The sequence below is a fragment of the Daphnia carinata genome, chromosome 4 (assembly GCF_022539665.2).
Source record: "Daphnia carinata strain CSIRO-1 chromosome 4, CSIRO_AGI_Dcar_HiC_V3, whole genome shotgun sequence".
Taxonomy (NCBI): Eukaryota; Metazoa; Arthropoda; class Branchiopoda; order Diplostraca; family Daphniidae; genus Daphnia; species Daphnia carinata.
The window spans coordinates 1,185,057-1,204,144 of record NC_081334.1 but is presented as its reverse complement, the minus strand read 5'-3'; the positions used below and the strand labels follow the sequence as shown (position 1 = coordinate 1,204,144).

General features: G+C 38.8%; 2 protein-coding genes and 3 long non-coding RNA genes across 8 annotated transcripts; 2 read left to right on the top strand and 3 right to left on the bottom strand.

Annotated features, from left to right (window-relative positions):
- Positions 1 to 692: 692 nt before the first annotated feature.
- Positions 693 to 6,990, top strand: LOC130695440 (sodium/glucose cotransporter 1-like). Of its 2 annotated transcripts, none has more exons than XM_059495192.1 (16): positions 693 to 851; positions 1,002 to 1,039; positions 1,938 to 2,009; positions 2,091 to 2,195; positions 2,279 to 2,330; positions 2,405 to 2,517; positions 2,585 to 2,783; positions 2,880 to 3,100; positions 3,181 to 3,424; positions 3,497 to 3,647; positions 4,093 to 4,261; positions 5,513 to 5,603; positions 5,676 to 5,818; positions 5,884 to 6,067; positions 6,169 to 6,328; positions 6,400 to 6,990. In XM_059495192.1, the coding sequence occupies exons 1-16, from the start codon at positions 785 to 787 to the stop codon at positions 6,464 to 6,466; spliced, it is 2,076 nt and encodes a 691-aa protein (XP_059351175.1). In that variant the 5' UTR covers positions 693 to 784; the 3' UTR covers positions 6,467 to 6,990. The 2 variants fall into 2 exon arrangements, with proteins under 2 accessions (XP_059351175.1, XP_057374560.1); XM_057518577.2 differs by lacking the exon at positions 4,093 to 4,261 and adding an exon at positions 4,727 to 4,895 and having other exon boundaries at positions 695 to 851.
- Positions 6,991 to 8,116: 1,126 nt separating this feature from the next.
- Positions 8,117 to 9,282, top strand: LOC130695681 (uncharacterized). The gene is made up of 4 exons (XR_009002453.2): positions 8,117 to 8,278; positions 8,341 to 8,435; positions 8,513 to 8,684; positions 8,789 to 9,282. It is a non-coding gene; the product is annotated as an uncharacterized LOC130695681 (long non-coding RNA).
- A 1,313-nt stretch (positions 9,283 to 10,595) lies between these two features.
- Positions 10,596 to 11,018, bottom strand: LOC130695680 (uncharacterized). Its single transcript, XR_009002452.2, has 3 exons — positions 10,940 to 11,018; positions 10,802 to 10,872; positions 10,596 to 10,713 (listed from the first exon to the last, which is right to left on the bottom strand). It is a non-coding gene; the product is annotated as an uncharacterized LOC130695680 (long non-coding RNA).
- An 855-nt stretch (positions 11,019 to 11,873) lies between these two features.
- Positions 11,874 to 13,907, bottom strand: LOC132087899 (uncharacterized). Of its 3 annotated transcripts, XR_009420864.1 has the most exons (7): positions 13,740 to 13,907; positions 13,214 to 13,328; positions 13,007 to 13,132; positions 12,687 to 12,944; positions 12,519 to 12,624; positions 12,207 to 12,443; positions 11,874 to 12,132 (listed from the first exon to the last, which is right to left on the bottom strand). It is a non-coding gene; the product is annotated as an uncharacterized LOC132087899 (long non-coding RNA). The 3 variants fall into 3 exon arrangements; XR_009420863.1 differs by having other exon boundaries at positions 13,007 to 13,332; XR_009420862.1 differs by having other exon boundaries at positions 13,007 to 13,328.
- Positions 13,908 to 14,847: 940 nt separating this feature from the next.
- LOC130695255 (DNA polymerase delta catalytic subunit-like) lies at positions 14,848 to 16,653 on the bottom strand. Its single transcript, XM_057518371.2, has 9 exons — positions 16,638 to 16,653; positions 16,413 to 16,585; positions 16,162 to 16,334; positions 15,954 to 16,088; positions 15,616 to 15,895; positions 15,421 to 15,556; positions 15,229 to 15,355; positions 15,030 to 15,167; positions 14,848 to 14,964 (listed from the first exon to the last, which is right to left on the bottom strand). Exons 1-9 carry the CDS (start codon positions 16,651 to 16,653, stop codon positions 14,874 to 14,876), a joined length of 1,269 nt encoding a protein of 422 aa, XP_057374354.1. The 3' UTR covers positions 14,848 to 14,873.
- Between the last annotated feature and the right edge of the window lie 2,435 nt (positions 16,654 to 19,088).

Genomic DNA, 19,088 nt, shown 5'->3' with positions numbered 1-19,088 from the left:
GTTTGAAAACAAAATGAAAGAAAATAGTTGGCGAAACGAAAAATTTCCACGTCTGTTCTAAGGCTTTGTTTTCTGGTTCTTTCACCAAGGCTACATCTCTATACGAAACGTAGCTGGGACCGGAGCCAATACCATACGTGTATTGGTCAATAACATATGGTCAAAGTCTCTCCCCATAGAAATGTTTTCTATACCTTTGGAATGGTACTAGAATTTCGGCTCGATTGGCATTTCACCTGTTTTATGCAAACGGTGATCGGCTAGACTTGCGCAATTGCGCTTTGTGCTGTGCAGTCTTTTGACTGCGTACCTGAAAACGTAAAATGTTGAGAAGAAAAAAGAGGAAATGAAGTAACCGAACGTCAATTTGCGTTTTTGCGATGTTCACAGTGCTCGAAGCATAGTCGGGACAAGGTCGGTCCTATTTAAACACTAAACCGACCTTCACGATGGTTCGAATTCGATTTACGTTCCCGTAGCCCCTGCAGCAACAGGTATGTTCATACGCTCCACCCATTTTTGTACTTCAGTAATGGACTAACATGGGTTTCCAACGGATTGAGAAACGCAACAACCGGACCCTAGTATAATACAGCACGTCTGGTTCGCGCGTGTGCAGTTGGGCTGTGTCCTCGTCTAATACTCACTTGTCGCTTCGCGGTCTCTCAAAATTTTTTTTTTTTTTTTGTCAGTCCTCTTTGCTCCCTTATAAGAATTATAGGTAAAAAATTGGGTTCGTGATCGAGGTCGCTGATTCTGAAAGTGCCATTGACAATTCGGAATAATGGACAAAGCGGATTCTACTCTGTCTGTTTCATCTTCGCTAGAATGGCCGGATTATGTTGTGATAGGTAACTATTTTATTTTTTTTTAAATAACGTTATTATTTTGTATTGCTCAACGATGAACCGGAGGCTAATTATAAATTTCTTCATTTAATTTTTTTTTTTTTTTTTTTTTTTTTTTTTTTTTTTTTTTTTTTTTTTTTTTTTTTTAAACAGCTATCTATTTCGTGGGCATTCTCGCCGTAGGACTGTGGGTAATATTTTGCTCTTTAAATTCTTAGTACCGAAATTTTGTTTCTTTCATGCAATATAAAAAAAATTAACTTAAGGCATTGATTAGAAAAGAAAAATGAGAAAAGGTCACTTGTTTTTGCTGAGACGAGCTCTTTGCCTTTTAAGAAAGCAGTGGGTTTTTACGTGGTTTTTCCCCTTCCCATCATAAAGTTAGTTCATCGAATATTTACAGGCCAAATAGTTGCGATACGTTTGGGTCGAATTTCAGTTATTGTTTCAAATCGCACGGTTCGGGAGTGTTGTTTGATTATCAACATCGACAATGCAAGACCAAGAACATGAGTAATCGCTGATTGTTTCCCTTTGCCATGGTTTTCTTTTGCATTTATGTATCTCCTGTCAGCACTGGCATTGTGTGTTAATCAGGTTATTTCCAGAGAGTCTCTCTTCCATTTCAGTTTGGTTTAGTAACCACATTATCTTTTGCCTCTAAGCTCACGACATCTTCTATTTGTTGTTTGAAAAAAAAAAATGGAAAGCCCCTTTAAAGTTTACCTTCATGTTAGCAGAAACTTCAAAAGTCAAGTTACGAAAGGAAGGGGGATTAATGGTACAATTTACGTACGTGCTGTTTTTGTTCCCCGTTATCAAAACCACGCAACGACATCAGTGAGCGTCGTCATCAGCAGGTTTCGTATTGTTGATTTCTCGAATCCGTTTAATCCAGGGGAAGCTAAAGTAGTACTTTCCCTGATACCAATGTTTACTGCACACGACAGGTAAACAGTAGACCACGCTCGAGAGCAACTTGCAAAATATGTGAATAATAAATGAGTTATTTTATGCCCCGTGAATTGCGCGGCGAATTAGCCTATTCATAAATGTTTATGATTGTATAATTTTGTTTTTGAATGATAGTCTGGCCGTTCTAATAAGCAAGACAGCATTAGCGGCTATTTTCTTGCATCGAGAAATATGCACTGGATTCCGGTAATTTGGCTTTTACTAAAACTTTATTCGTTTCTGCATAATGGATGTAAGAATTATTAATTGAAACGTCAAACTCACTAGGTAGGAGCTTCATTATTTGCTAGCAACATCGGATCAGGACATTTTGTTGGACTATCCGGATCGGGTGCGGCTTCCGGAATTGGCAATGCGGCATTCGAATTAAACGTAAGATTCTATTCGAAATAGCTAACCTCACTCGATCAGTGTAACGACGATTAATGTGTCGTATTGGGTTTTCACATCCGCAGGCCATGTTTGTTCTGATTCTTTTGGGTTACGTCTTTGTTCCTGTCTACATGGGTAAGTTGACCGGTTGACGAAATGATCACACGTTGTCTGAATAATTTAATTTTAACTGGCGTTTTGCCAAACAGCCAGCGGTGTTTACACTATGCCGGAATACCTACGACTCAGATTTGGTGGGCAGCGGATTCGTGTCTACCTTTCCGTGCTAGCCCTTCTTCTCTACGTGTTCACTAAAATCTCGGTGCGATATGGTTATATGATTACTTAAAATGATACAAGTTAAAATTATTTCAACATTCCTTTTTTAGGCTGATTTGTTTTCCGGAGCTATTTTTATTCAACAAGCAATGGGTTTGGAAGGAGACGCAGGGATTTATATTTCCATCTTGATCCTCCTAGGTATTGCGGCACTCTTTACCATCACCGGAGGATTGACGGCTGTTATTTGGACAGATTTCGTGCAGACCATCATTATGTTGATTGGATCTTTCATTTTGATGGGCATGGGTAACACATAACCTTTACCATATTACGTTTTATTGAATCTTGGTTGATTGTTAAAACTATTTGCGAATCATTTTTTTTTTCGTTCGTTATCAACAGCGTTTGTCAAAGTCGGTGGTTACAGCGAGTTGATTCGCCAGTTTTTCATGGCGTACCCGAGTGAAAACTACACCGCGTATGATTTGAACAACAGATCGTGCGCAAACATTCCGCCCGATGCGATGCACCTTTTCAAGAGCATCACGTCGCCTGAATTACCGTGGACTGGCGTCGTTTTCGGTGTTACCATCTCGTCCATCTGGTATTGGTGCTCTGATCAGGTAATGCGTGTATACCTTTTCGCATCCTCTTATTTATTTTTTTTAACTGAAAATTGCGTATGGCTTTTTGGCTTACTTAGGTTATCGTTCAACGAACTTTGGCAGCGAAAAGCATGAATCACGCAAAAGGAGGCTGTATCATGGCCAGTTTTCTGAAAATCCTTCCGTTGTTTATCATCATTTTCCCCGGAATGGCTTCGCGAGTGCTATACACTGATAGGGTTGCCTGTGCTGATCCACAGGCGTGCGAAAAAATTTGTGGAAGTCAGGCCGGATGCACTAATATCGCTTACGCTGAGCTCGTGATCAATTTATTACCTCCAGGTATGCAATTTTTTGAATTCCAACTGATCTACGTCTGCGAATTGCCTACTATACCTTTTATCAATGCTGCAGGATTGACTGGTTTAATGTTGTCCGTCATGTTGGCAGCTTTAATGAGTTCTTTGACTTCGATTTTCAACTCATCGTCAACTATTTTCACTATGGACATCTGGACTCGGATTCGGAAAAATCCTTCTGACATCGAGCTGCTCATCGTCGGAAGGTAATCATGTAAATCTTAAGTAGAGAACTATTAGGTCGTAAGCGAAAACCTATTAGGTAATTTTATTAGGGATTAAAATAAGTTATCAACATCTCCTTTGGCTAACTTGGTTAATCGTTATGCATACGGTGCGAAGAGAAAATTTGCAGTGTCACCGACGTATGAGAAATTACATAAATTTTAGTGCTTATTCATTCGATGATAAAGCTGATCATTAAGTGTTTCGTCAGCGTAGAAATTGTTTAATCAAATAACAAAATCCTCGTTTGACTCTTATCTTGTTGATCACGGATTTCTGGCGCGGCAGACTAGCCCATAATGATACCATAAACATGGTTATGTAACTTGGTAAGAAATTATGTGACGACAAAAAAGCCAAGCAACGGGGGTGCGACGACGAATTGTTTGTTTAATGTAATTTCAATGTCATGTCTTGTGATCCTAGAGTGAGTTGCTTGTTGCTGGTGGCAATCGGTGTGTTGTGGGTGCCAATCATCCAAAATGTAGCCGGGTCACAATTATTTACTTATATGCAACAAGTGCAAAACATCTTATCACCCCCCGTCAGCGCGGTGTTTTTGTTGGCCGTCTTTTGGCCACGAACAAATGAACCAGTAAGGCATTAATATCTTCAAACAAACAAAATTAATAACCGATGTTAGCTGAGGAACTAATTGCCTATATGCTAAAGGAAAACCCGAGAAAAACTAACTTACCTTTCCTCACCACCTTAGATTACCGATAGCTTTCGACCTAACTTCATTGTTTTATTCAGCTTCTCCATTGTCCTTTGCTTAATTAATCATTTGCTTTAATATCAAAAGACGTAATGGATTTTCTGCCTCATGCTTCTTTCATTGCTATAATAATTACATTAAACAACTACTTTCGTCGCACCGTAATACTAAGATGTATTGGGTATTCGTTGAACTTCCTGTTCGCCGTAATTGAAGTACGTCCATTGCGGAATGCCAGATATGTATATACTAAGTCTAAGGAATATTAATTTGTAAGTGAGTAGTCCCCAAACGGGCAGTAACTGATCATTTCCTTACTTTCTATTGCCATCATTTCTACAGACTCTTTGTGCTGGTCCTAGTAGCCATCAGTATCCTGTGGATTCCGATGATTCAGGCATCTCAAGGAAGCCAACTCTTCGTCTACATTCAAAATATTACATCATATTTAGCACCACCCGTTTGCGCTGTGTACTTACTGGCCTTTTTCATCCCACGCACCAATGAACAGGTTTCTTCATAATTAGAATTCACCCCTCTATGCCAATTATAGATCTTAAAGCTAACTTAAATTACCCACCCGCGAGTGACACGTTCGACGTAACGCGCGAGTCCCTTGCATTTGTTTCGCTCATTATTTTAAGTGGTTGAAGTTTAAGTACGTGTAGATATTCGAAATTGTCTCATCAAAAAATGATACGTTATCATCTACGTGTAGCAGTTACGACAGAGTAGCCTTAACCTCGAACCATTTAGAATTTTGAGTAGTATTACGCATATCAGAGATGTAAATGCACGCATAAGATCAATCATTCAATGGTTAACTTAACAGCCTGTTTGCTTTAGCTAAACATGGGCCTATTTGCAGAAAAATCAACCGTCTTTTGGTTTATGTAATAATTAATTCTTCTTTCGCTTCAGGTATCTGCAAATCTATAATCACTAACCACGCTGGTGTTAATATCAGCCTTTGCCATTTATCATTTTGTAATTTTCCCCAGCCTTATGCTACTAAAGGTGTTCGTACCAGTCCTTATTTCCCATACTAAACAAATTTTTTTAAATCAGAAATGTTGTCTTGTTTTGCCACATGTACAGCAATAATTGGATTTTTGCTTTTTCTTTCAGGGAGCTTTCTGGGGCCTTATGGTAGGATTGATTGTGGGACTCATCCGCTTCGGTTTGGAGTTTGGTTACGTTATTCCACCATGTGGCACAGGTACGTGAAATTGAAACGTCAATTCAACAAGCTTTCTGTTATAATCTAATATCGGATGTAAACACTTATTAGGTCTGCCTGATCCTCGACCAGAGGTCATCAAGAAGATTGTGGGAAACGTTCACTATCTTCATTTTGGTTGCATTCTGTTCGTCATATCGCTGGTAACAACGGTACTCGTTTCACTTATCACGGAACCGATTGATGAAAAATATGTAAGAAATCTAATAATGCTAGTCATTATTTGATGACCGCACTAATGAAAATGCCTTGAACGCAGTTGTACCGTCTTACATTTTGGAGCCGTCACAGCTCCCAAGTTCGATCGATATTGGAAGACAATGACAATTCTGATAAATCACAAAAAGAGACGACACCCATAATGAATGCCGATTCTTCGACTACAGCAAGCAACGACTCAGTAAACGAACTCAACGAACCCCAGCCAATAGTTGACAATGCAGGTATTTTAGCAGTTTATGAAACCTGTCGCTTTCTGTAATGGTCACGTAACATAATTATTAATACTAATTTTTTTTTTTTTTTCATTCAACGCACATTAAAGTTGAATTGCCTGTCTGGAGGAAGGCCATTAACTGCCTCTGTGGCGTCGAGACTCAGAAAGTAACCCAGGATACTACCGCTGTGGTGACTGCTGTTATCGATCCCAAGCAAGAAGCCCTCATGGCTAGTGAGTTTATTAAAGAAGACCCGAAATGGTTTAGGTAATTATGTCATTGTACATTGTTTTGTAATGATGAAAACCTAATCGTATGCATGTGGAAATTTTCATTAGGTTCGTGAACACCAATGCCATATTAGTCATGTCGGTGTCTGCCTTTATGTGGGCATGGTATGCCTAGACTGAAATTACTGGACGCCACCCAATGCAACCGTGTTTTTATAGTTAGTTTGTCTAAATGTGTGTTGTTGCTATAATACTTCCTAGCCCGATAGGTTTGCGAAAAAGATTGGTCGTGAACGCTTTTTATAGGTAAATTACGTTTGTTGCTGGGGTTTTCTTTGTGCCAAAATAGTATAACTGCCAACAAGAATGTTCAGTTTGCTCTATTTTTACAAAGCAACAAACACAAACGTGAAAGAAAACATGACCAGAACGTAGTACTAGAATTATTCGCCAAATCTTCAAGTACTTGTTCTTTTTGCCATGTTTTTTGTTTGTTTTTGTTTTTCCATTTCATGTTGAAATTAAGATTGTTGCAAGCAGTGCAAATAGTGAATTCTAACAAATAGTCAAACACTTGTTAACATTATTAATCTTGGGCTAGGACTAAACGGTTTGAGCTCTTGCATATGTTTTGTACTGTTGACGTTGACTTCTATGTTATTCTACGTAAAAAAGTCATATATAGCGGCTTAGATTTTATTCGAGAGGTATTTGGTTTAAAAAAACCTTGTTTGAAAAACGTGAATTTTACCCGGTCACTTGCCACGGTGCTGCTAATCAAACGACTTAGGATGTTAGTGAAGTTCATGGTAGCCAAAACAGTTTTAAGAAGAAAATGTGGGTGGCGTTCACGTGAAATAACGGCTTGCATTAAAATGAAAAATTACCTAAAAATATTTTTAAATTATGAAGTTGATCCCATTATTTTACTTTATTGGACCAAGCATCCACCATTGATTTTTCAGATAAACGTAAAAAACCATAACATAAAGTTGGTGCACCTACAGCACATTGTTACCGTTTATTTCAAAAACAGCTCGTTTGACGAGAAAATAAATCACTTAATTAGAATCAGCGTGTAATTCTGGGTGATTTTTGTCCAATTTCAAGAGATATTGATTTACGCCAATTTTGACAAAAGTGGGAAGGCTATTATGGCAATCCGTTTTACCTATGGCAATCCGTTTTACACAAAAAAAAAAAAAAAATTTCGCAAAAAAAAAAAAAAAATCACACTTTTTTCTTTTTTCCCGACACGTAGCCATCTACCGCTCAGACTCGTTATTACTGGCGTAGGCAATTTCAGTCCATTGGATGCCATTCGCAGTTAGTTCAGTAGCGTGGATGGAGAGAATAACGCGTGGCTGGAGGAACAATTGAAAAATGGATAAGATAATACAACAAAAGGATGGTAAGTATAAACATTATTATATTGGTTTTCAATTATTAATTATTGTTTATTAGATCAAATTATGAAGCTGCAGGCCCAATTATTGGAACAACACAAAATATTAGATAACAGCAAAGCTAAGGATGGTAAGGCCTAATATGTAATGATTCTATTTATTTGCTTTTATTCATTTGTGTTTTGTAGCTCAAATTTTGAGTCTACAAGCTCAGCTAGGGAAAAGAACAAATTGGAACAGAACAGTTTCCAAACAGTGAAGGAGGTTTTTCCAAACTCATCCCTAACTGAACATGAGGATGAATTGGCATTAGGCGAACACAGTCAGGTACCTAAACTTTTCAAATAAGAATTCAAAATAAGTATAGAATTTTAACAAACAATTATTTATTGTTTAGTTATTCAGTCCACCACCTGACAGTGTGTTAAATTTAAATTCTGTTAGTGCTGCACCAAAAGAATCGTTAGTAATAAGTCCATGCAGCGAAGGAATTGAACAATTGTGGGACCGTATTTGGGCCGAAAATGGGTGTGGTACGGAAACCGAGATATGGCACGAGTTCAACATAAAACATTGATTAGGTACTTTTCGGTTTTTTGTCTATTGAAAAAGTATTTTTAATGCTATTATTTTGCATTCACAGAATTTTAGCAGGGGATCAAGTCAAGTCTGGAAGTGTTACAGGATGGAAGAGTCAGCCTACAGTTGAAAAAACACTGAGAGTGCATTATCATTAAGGTATGAGGTAAAGTAATAGAGTATGCACATTGTCTAATGAGAAGTACCATCTTGTGTGAATGAATCCTGTATAACAGCAATCCTTTATAGTTCTGTCACAGCTAGAAGCCTCAAATAAGTCTGCTTCCCTTGCTAAAGAACAACTTGTCCTTTACGCTCAGTGTTGGTGAAGCTGGGTACTTAAATGGCCCTAAAGATGTTTCACTTCACTGGCATTGCAGCGATGAACATCATACATGGACTCTTTAGGTATGAAAGGAATTTTCTTGAAAATTTTTGAATTTATGATGAAGCTTTTCTCCTCCTTTTTCTCAACCATGTCTCATCTACAAAAAAAAAAATTTATCCAATAGGAAAGGATTTTTAGTATACTGGGAACACAACTATCAACAATGCAACATTCTACGGGTGTTATTTTATCATTCAAGAGCCTTTTACAATGATTTTCATCTACAATTTGTATGGCCTTTTCCAAGCTTCTGTCAGAAGTTGAATCTATGAGTCATGTAAGTCACATGAGCAACAATTGAGATGCTTAATGGTGTTGTTTTTCTTTTCTCAGTGTAGGTTAATAGTAACATTGGATCTGAAAAAATTCTTGGTTGGGGCATGACACTGAATAAATTGTAATGATTGGATGGATGACATGATATTTCTATACTTCATTCGGATTCCCGAGACGGTATTTTATATTTAAAAAATTGAAGTGCATATCTGGGCTCCCTTCCTTTCCGTAGCCCCGTTTCCCCTTGACTCGTAATAAGCCCGTAGGGGGTCATGCCCCTACTGTACGGTATATATAAAAATAACATATACCGAGGTTTGGAGGGCTCTGGCCGGAAAGGGGACGTGGGGGTCCGCTTAGTCCGATGATGTGTTCACGGAGGGCGACGTGGCTATCCACAAATCCGAACTAAAGGTTAATCGCTCCTGTAAAAATGTTCCAAATCTTCGGCTCTTCTTCCGGCTTCTCTTAGCCAATCACCGGGTAATCTCCCCGGTGGGTCAACAAGGCAGTGTCTCCCCCTGCCTGGGTTGACGGCAACTTTTGAAAGGGCTATTGTGCCTTTTTAAAGTTGCAAAAATAATTGTAATGTGCAGAGAATTGTCAATATAATTTGTTTTATAAAATATTTTTCCCAAAATTTGTTTCTTTGTTTCTCTGTTGTCGCAGTGTTCACACATTACGTTTATCAACTTTTTTTTTATTTAGCTTGCTCAGTTCGTCTTTTGTTGACATGGGGATCGAACCACAGACTTCTTGTGTCGCAGGCCAGTATGCTTCTGTTATGCCATAGCTGCTCTTGTTAACGTTGTTTAGGATTGTGATACATATATAGATTTGCAATTCCCATTAGCTTATTATTGAATGCACATTAGTTGTTCATAAGTTGATGGTTGGAATAATGGTAAAGCGTGTGGTTGTCACGCTAAAATACTAGGGTTCGATCCCCATGTCAGCAACTGTATAGCTAAATAATAAATACGAAAGTAAATAGTGTAAAATCGTTTTTATTGTCCCTCCTTCCACCCACATATCCACCACTTTTACATACATTTCAAAATACAGTATACAACATACAATACATACACAAATACACTTAAAACTAACCCGTTGGCTGCCACGCCACCTATCTACAATAGCTACTGTCGCTATCAAAGGGATAGCGACCAAGGGGGCCGGGTGGGCCGGGCTGAGACGGCGATGAGACCTTTACGGAAATGCACATCCCAGGTCTGCATCGCCGTCTCGATCAAGGGATTCCCTGTGGTGCATTGCCTTTGGGGCCATTCGGCCAATCTTGGGCAGTGGCGCTGCTCCACCCCATGGCAGATAGACCATGGAGCAGAACAGCGCGGCCCGTCCCTGTCAAGCTACAAAAAAAAGGGGATCAAAGTGGGTGGGTGGCAGCCAACGGGTTAATTTGCATGACATAATCACAACATAAAACAAAACACAACCATACCACGAAGACGAGGCGACCACGAGGTGACGAAGGGGCGATAGGGGAGGCGAAGACGGGCGTGGCCACGAGGCGAAGATGGGGCGATGGGCGAGGCGAAGAAGGGGCGACGGGCGAGGTGAAGACGGCGCGACCACGAGGCGAAGACGGGGCGACTGGCGAGGCGAAGTCGGGACGACGGGCGATGCGAAGACGGGACGACGGGCGATGCAAAGGGGACGACGGGCGAAGCGAAGACGGGACGACGGCCGAAGCGAAGACGGGATGACGGGCAAAGTGACGACGGGCGCGGCGAAGACGAAGAAGGCTTTGTTCTAAATCGTAAAAGTAAAGAAAAAGAACTAGTTAGTGGGAAATATAAGATTGTTGTTGTAACCAAACGTTGAAAGCAATTTGACTTACTTCTGCTGTTCGATGGCTAGAAAAACTGTAGCGCCAGCAAATAGGCAGCAGACGGCTAAGAGGTGGCAGTCCTATGGTTGAATGTTCAATTTAAATAAAAAAGCTAACTATATGAGGCATATGAAAAATTTAAAATACCAGTAGAAATTGTGTTGAGGTACATGTCTATGTCTGTTGCTAGGCTAAGTAGAGATTACAACTGCCGAAATGACTGTTGTTACAGTTGACACTGCAACGAAGATGAATATGAGAGAAGAATTTCTAAATCTTAGTAAGAATGGTGCACCACTCAGATCACGATTGACAGGAGACCATGAGTGGTTAAAGAGTAGAAGAATGATATTATGGTATTCCTACCCATAGGATTTGCATCTTTGGTGACATTCCTCAACGGGAAGTATTCTTTACAAATGAAGTTTCATGAGCTAAACCTTAAAAGCAAAATCCGTCAATGAGATTCTGATAACAAAACATTAGTCTTATACCTCTCAATGAGCACTCGTACAGTTTGATGATGCAACATAGTTGGTTGCTAATAGTTTTTTGGTTTGTCAGCTGACATAGGTGATTAAAAGACATGTACCATAAACACCAAGCATTCTGTGGGCTTCACTTCTAAAACACACTCAGGGATGAAAACGTACAGAAGCACCATTAGATTTTCTTAAGTTTTCCATTGGAATATGACATATTTAACAGAAACTTTCGAACACAGCTTTCACCGCTCCCACACAGTCAGCAAGTAAATAGTGGCACAGCAGCGTCATCTTGTTTTCCAATTAACAACAAAAAAATTCATCAAAATTGAAAATCTTGCTTTTTTGAGACGGGAACTGCACTGAATGTGAACTCTTTAAACATACTTTAAGAGCGTGAACCCCCCCCCCCCCCCGCCACCCCCATATTGGCTACTACCATTCAATTTTATTTTAACAAATACAGCGACCAAAACCACGAACGGCATTTTCAAAATATAGCGATTTAACATGTTTTTGAGCCCGATTTTTTCAGTTATTTATTTATTTATCCAAAAACCTAGATATTTCTAGGAAAATACATGATTTGGGTTCATAGTTCAACAAGGATGCTGATTGCGCTTCACACACATCTAGAAATTTCGCAAGTTGACGTATCTCTGGATTGTTAGCTAGTCAACATCTGTATGATAATACACTTTTCTTTTTTTGAACAGCTGCAATGGTATTTCGGTTATAAGTTCCACGGCAAAATTTCTCCATTGAGACAAGGACGCTAATTGTGCGTTATCTTGTGCCTATTTTCAATTAAATGGATACGCCGTCACTTTTCTGCTCGGAAGAGCTCACTTTGGCCTGCAATATTGTTTGAATGGTGTAATTAGTATACATTGCATACACTAGATTGAATCAATTACTTTTTGGCATACGTTCTTTAATTGTGTGAGGCTGTCCAATCGTCGACAGGCGGTATCTAAAGGAGGAAATCAGCTAAGAGCTTGCGGACTCATCAATAAACGCAAAACTATTAAGAAATTATAAAGATAGCCTGAAACCAAATTGTAAAGAAAATTAATTTTAGTTTCCAGCACTTCGGTACAGGTATCATCGTCAACGTGGGCGCAGGTGATTTTTCCATGTTCATTGTATCAGGTCACCAACTTCTACTAGATGAGTCAAGAGGAAATGAGGTTACACGAACAGAAAATTAACCATACAAGTCAACTGATAGATAGAAATACCATGATGCGTGGAAGTGAAATACACCACCTCACAACTGTTAAAACTGTCAGAACATTCACCACCCATGCAAAACATTTTCTGATTCATTGATCTTCATCACCTAGCCTATACCAAGAATATCAAACACAATAGTGCCAAACATTTTGCTGATGAAAGTCAACATATACCTGACAAATTTACTGCAGACCAGCAATTCCAGATGGACTCCCACACAACATGCCAGATAAACAAAACAGTAGTAATTCCTAAACAAACATCTTGCAATAGTGGTAAATATAATGCAGTAACTGGTAAATATAACATCTCACATGAACAACAAATGTGAACGGAACCATTCAAAAATGAAGTAAACAATTTCAAAAATGAATAAACACAAAAAGGATTTTAACTAAAAAACTACCTGAGAACAAAGTTTTTCCTTCCACCTTTTTCGTAATTTTAAAATCAATTAAAGAAACATAATTGTTAAACAAATCTCAGTGTGTACCTTTTTGTTGGTTGAATTTGGAAATGGCTTACTAGTTGGAATAAGTTTTTTTCTTTTACCCCAAATTTGCTTTCCGGGCAGCGCACTTCTAACCTTCTCTGCTGATCGCAGTATCTGCATGACCCGCTGCAGAATTATCACAAGTGAAGAGGAAATCGGGTCACAGATACAAAGGGGCCCAGGTACACGTTTATTTTCTTTAAATACCATAACGCGTGAAATAAACGAATCCGAAGAGCTTCGGTAATCATTCCAACTACCATAATTTGTTTGGCACTGAGCCTCCGTCAATTTTCTTTCCCAATTCTTTATAATTACGAATCTGCCTTTAGAAAAATAAAAGAATTAGTGTATAAATTTCTTGCCAATTGAATTACGTAAAACTGTGGAATCCTAGTGACATAATATTTTGCAAACTCTTCGAATCCCTTGAAAGCAGAAAATTTTCTGCTAAAAGATCCATATAAGCCAGATACAGGTCAACTGGTACTTCCTTTTCGACTGGCATTGGCAGTGATAAATAACAAGTAGGATCAAATGCAACTGAGACCCCATCGGACCCCAGACATACCATAGCCAATTTCAATACCCAACTAAAGAGATCTACTACTACAGAATCTTTCTGTATTCTACTTATGATAAAATACCCAACATTCATGTGCAGCTTCCTGAAAAATAAAATGACTTGGAACACAAATGAACCTTGCTAATAAAAAAAAACTTGCTGTTTCACCTATATTTTGTCAGTGTCCATCGATGCAAGACTTCTTCAAAATCGGATTCAGATGTTCGTCTAAGCCCCCTCAGAACAACGTAGAGTAGTTCTCGCGATGCAGGATGCTGGTATCCGGGAAACTGCGGAGCAAATCTACCGACTTGCAACTTGCCCAATTCAAACTCGTTATGATGCACAAGTTAAAAACCTAGCTTTTACAAAGCAAGCAAATGGTATACCTTAAATACACTGAAAGGTAATGCATGGTCACCTTGGCAAGGTGTTCGCCAGACCACATCGTTCGTACTAGATGGCGCCGAGCATTTGCAGTTCCTCCCTTGAATTTCACCTACTAAAAGGAAGGTCTGCCACGTTCGGCTGCCGTGATATAACCAGCCGCTACGATGCCATGTTAAATGTTGCCATCAGCAGCTCAGCTCAGCTCAGCACAGCACCTGGGCCACAAGGCGACTAGCCCTCTACGAGACTAAAGCAAATATTTTGTTTGACAAATACGACTTTAATTGGGCGTTAAGAATAATGAGTTTGTATAAATTAGCACTTCCTAAAAAGTTAAATTAAATTACAAATGAATTAATTACTGAATTAAAAAAAGAAATTAATGAATTTAGTCTATTGCAAATTTGCTACATCTTTCGCGGGTGGCAGTAATAAAAAGAAAAAAAAGAAAGAAAAAAGACTAAAATAAATGGAAGTAAAATTTGTTACCAATGAAAAAAAATTTAAAATGGGATGGGATGGGAAGAAAAAAAATCTAGATATTGAAATAAACCACAAAAAAACGAAAACAAAGACTACGAACTTAATTTAATTAATTCAATGTGCGTTAGTTCGTACGATGTTTCGCCGACTGGATCATTCGCAACAACATGACGTTTCTAATAATAACTTATACATCTACGTACTAATGCCATAACATTCGTTTTTCAAAATACGGAATTACATGACATTACGCATTTTACCGCCTACTCCCTCCGAGACTCTTACGACGCTATACGCAATTTTTATTAAAATCTTTTGGTTATGGGGAACTTACTGAACAATGAGTCATGTAATTTATTGTTTTCAATCTATTTTACAGAAGCCAAACCATTACCTGTATGCACCATCATTGACGAGAGCGGAAGGTTGTCAGGGTAGGCCGAATCTTTTCATAAGTTTATGCTGTTCCGTGAGATCTTTTCTACCTTTTGTCATCATATAAAAGATGGGGCAATCTCGGCTAAATGTGACAAATGATTAGTATTTAGTATGTAACATGATTATGATATCACTCAAACTATTTACTTGGAACAAAGAATCTCTTCGTTGAGATTTTCCTGGCACCGTTGACATTCTGTCCATAAACGATTAAACTTCTCTTCGAGAGCATAAGGTTCGACAATTTCCCTCGGGTAGAACTCCGATTCTTTCGCCTTGCAAAATCTGTTTAATTGGAACAATAATTTTAACAAACATCGCCGAGTTAGGCAGAAATTAGACTTACTTGCATACAGCACTATCGTCTGGAAGGACGGTTTTGCATCCAACACAGGTGGATTTGCGTGTGGTAAAGCTAGCCAATCCACCAATTTTTGAAGTAAAAACTGAAGGCGTACGGGTATGGTAACCATCTACAATACGGAATACAAACGGTTCAATTATGTCAAGCAAATAAATGCGATGAGTCCGTGTTTATGTAGCAACAATGATTCCGCTTTAGATCCAAGTATGGGTTCAAAAATCCAAACAAGGGGTTTTGAAAGCTGATTTTCCAAATAGTATTGGGCATCAATAGGTACGCTGTGTTCCAGGACAAAAATCGGGTCTTCCGCCTAAAGAAGACGTATGAAAACTTAATAGATCATGAGAAATTTGAAATCCAAAGACGAACCTTGAGGTAGGCTGCAGCTGCGATAATGATATACGGAACTCGATCCCCTAATTTTGGGGTTGTACCAGCATCTCGCTTACGCATCTTGTGAGCTCCTTCCACATGTGCCTGTTTGCTGGCGTAGTCCTTTTTTATAAAAGAAGGCAAACGGATAAAATCACAGTATTCCAAAACATAGTTACGCTCTACCTTGGTAATCACCAGGAGTGAGATATCGACTTTGTTGCACAACAAGTCGGAAATTGTTTGTTTGGCGTATTCTAAGGCTCCATCTGGGCCTCTAAGAGAAAATATCAAAACCTCAAACTTCGAATACTAAATTTGATGACTTTGTTTACCGCTCCATCAAAATTTTCTGCAGACAGCTATTGATAAGATTGGCAACGAGTTGACAATTATCACGAACGGTTTCTATATCCTTACAATCCACTTTGTCAAACTTTTCAGGTTTGGTCCAATACAATCCTGCATACCTGTGAAGACAGAAATAGTCAGTACAACTGGTATCTCATCTAACAAGTCTTTATAAATCAGAACCATAATTACCTCTTTTTGTTGATCAATAAATAGGAGTAATAGACTTTTCCCAATTCCAAATGAATGGGTTTGACAAATTTTGCCAACACAAATGCGGCAGCTTCTCGGCCTAATTCCATGGCTTCGGCCACCGTGGGTACACCGAATAACACCATTACGGAATCTGTGTTACCATAGATTACCTGACATGATATTACATTAAAAGAAAATCCATTACTCAGTACTTCAGCAAATAATTATTCACAATCCAGGGCTATTACTTTGGCGTCATGGGCATAGCCATTCTCGACGCGAAATTTAGACTCCACATCCTCTCTTGTTTTCTCAATCATAGTTCTGCCAAAAGCTGTGACACTTTGCGAAATTTCCAGAAAAGGCAATTTTCCGACTTGGGCGCCAATGAAACCGTAAACATACAAACACGACGGATTCCCTACAGCGAAACAAATATCAGTCAAATCTCATACTCAAAAGCCATCGAGAACATACTTTCGGAGGCATTGTTGGATGGTTGACAATTTTTTCAATATCGGGACCGAAACCCATAAAGCATTCGATCAGCTTCGTCCAAAATTAAAAACCTGGCCGTCGAGAAGTAAAATACTCCACGGTAGAGAAAATCCTCGAGTCGCCACGCGGTCGCGACAAGAGTATTGCACCCAGCTTGAAGATTTGACCGCTGATGGCTCGTGACAGTTCCTTCATATATAATGACAGATTTTAAAACCGAATTGTAGGAGAATTTACACGACCCGCGGTGAATTCGAATCGAAAATTCACGAGTAAGTGCGACAATTACAACTTCTGGCTTTTGCCTCATGGTATGAGACGCACCAACAACACCTTGTTCTAACAATATGTTCTAACAATATGTTCATAACCGGTACCAAGTACGCCGCCTGCATGAAAAAATGTAAAATTTTAGATGACTTAATCAACGAATATCACGAAGGGTTTGTTGAGTATCTTAGATGCAATTGGACCTTTTAGTAGTCGCAATCACCGGCGTGCCCAATCAAAATTACTTTTACTTCAACTTACCCAGTTCATACCGACCCATTCGAATCAAGTCAGTACGAGGGAATCAAGGTTTCAAAATTACACAGCGTTAATTAGTTGGATTATCGTTTTCCGGAGCCCGTGACCGCACAAGCAATCCTCTTTTGGCAAGAATAACTACAACTGAAGCTTTCTGAACAGATGTTGGTTTTATGTAGCCAGAATTCTTAATGTTTTCAAGTAGTAGTGGGCGCAGGCCAGCTTCTTAGAGTGATGTTATGTATTGAGGTACATCTTTTCCTGTAACCTAAAGCAAACCCAATAGATATTTTCAAATCATAAAATACTGTATCGAAAAATGGCTTACCTGGATTCGATGGAGAACAACTTTATCAAAATTGTTAAAGCGTTCCCCGCAGACGATCCCACTTAAACAGTTCCTTTTCATCTCATGTCACACCTTCCAGAATTGATTGTTCACGCGGCTTTCCGTTTTTGTCAATTCACGAAATTCGAAATTCACGTCGGCCAACTTCATGACACTAGGGGTAAGACAATGAACACTGGAACATAAAATATTTTTTGTGAAGATACAATTGATGTTTACCTTGTAACACTTGCTGTCACCAATTACCCCTCCTTGTGGAAAATCCCTTGCTACATGGCCCACTTCTTGGTTGGAAATGAACACTAAACTTTAGTAAAAGAAAACTAGATATGAGTCTCATATTCACCTTATGACACCTACATGCTCGACAACCACCTCCTCCCTGTGGGCATTCCATGGAAAAATGTCCTTTTCCAAACTGTTTAATAACTATGGATTAGCCAGACTAGAATGTACTAAGCCAAATAGTATTTTTATTTTTCTTACCTTATGGCAAGTACGACTTCCACCACCTAACCTTACGAAGACAACAAAATTTGTCCAACTCAAAATTATTCAAACATTAGTATCAGCTATTAATTATTATCTATTAGCGTACCTTGAAAAGCGAAGAAAAATGAATAAATTAAACGCCAAAAATCGCCAAAGCCACGAGGTCAAGAAGCAAAATCGAGCGAGGAAGGCAGACTGCACGCGCTAAGCCAATCTAGAAATATGCCTGAAAAACAACTGCCCGATGAGCCACGGTTTAAGGCGCCTCTTGTGGACGCAAAGTCATTACGAGAAACTTTATCGGTCACGAATTAAATGTTTTTAAACAAATTTAAAGTAATCAACCAAATCCAAGATTTAACTTTAAAAAAAAGAAAAAAAGCGTAATACTTGGGGAAACACACTTTAATTTCTTGCTCCTTTCCTTTAGTTTATTCCAAAATGGAGTATGATGATTTTTCGTTAACTAAATTAACTAGAAATGTGACCGATAGATGGCAATACCAGTAAAACAGAAAAAAAGGCAATATTTTTTATTTTTATTTTGGGTAAAACGGATTGGTCGTATCAAGCTTTTCCAGCATGTCTCACCTTTGGCATTTTTTTGCTTTTTGCTGGCATTTGTTTCGGTTGGTGTCACCATCTACCGACCGGTAGATGGCGATAGCAGTGAAACAGAAAAAAGCCGATATTGTTTTTTTTTTTGGTAAAACGATTGCCATATAGATCTAGTAAAATTAACAAAATTTCGAATCGCATTCAAATGTTAACGATGACGGATGATTTTGTTTTGACGTAGGATTTGAATTTCCTTCAATAAACGTAAAAATGCAGTTTAAAAGCTAGCACGCCAGTAGGGCTCGGCCCCGATCGTCTTTGATCGGGGCAAACCGCGGTTTTTCTTTTAAAAATCGTCAAACCGTCGGTTCGGTTTGGCCATTTTTGACTGCGGTTTCGTTTTCGGTTTGGAACTGGGCCAAACCGGTTTGAACCGCCATTAAAATTTTTTTTGAAATTTTGCTAAAATTCCAAACTAAATAATTATCATTAATTGTTG

Excerpts from the sequence above, each read along its gene's own strand:
- LOC130695440 (XM_059495192.1), top strand. The coding sequence starts at position 785 with ATGGACAAAGCGGATTCTACTCTGTCTGTTTCATCTTCGCTAGAATGG. Across the intron at positions 852-1,001 it reads GCCGGATTATGTTGTGATAG|CTATCTATTTCGTGGGCATT; the intron begins GTAACTATTTTA and ends TTTTTTAAACAG. Across the intron at positions 2,331-2,404 it reads CTTTGTTCCTGTCTACATGG|CCAGCGGTGTTTACACTATG; the intron begins GTAAGTTGACCG and ends TTTGCCAAACAG.
- LOC130695255 (XM_057518371.2), bottom strand. Across the intron at positions 15,557-15,615 it reads CAGCTGCAGCCTACCTCAAG|GCGGAAGACCCGATTTTTGT; the intron begins GTTCGTCTTTGG and ends CGTCTTCTTTAG. Across the intron at positions 15,168-15,228 it reads GACGATAGTGCTGTATGCAA|ATTTTGCAAGGCGAAAGAAT; the intron begins GTAAGTCTAATT and ends CCAATTAAACAG.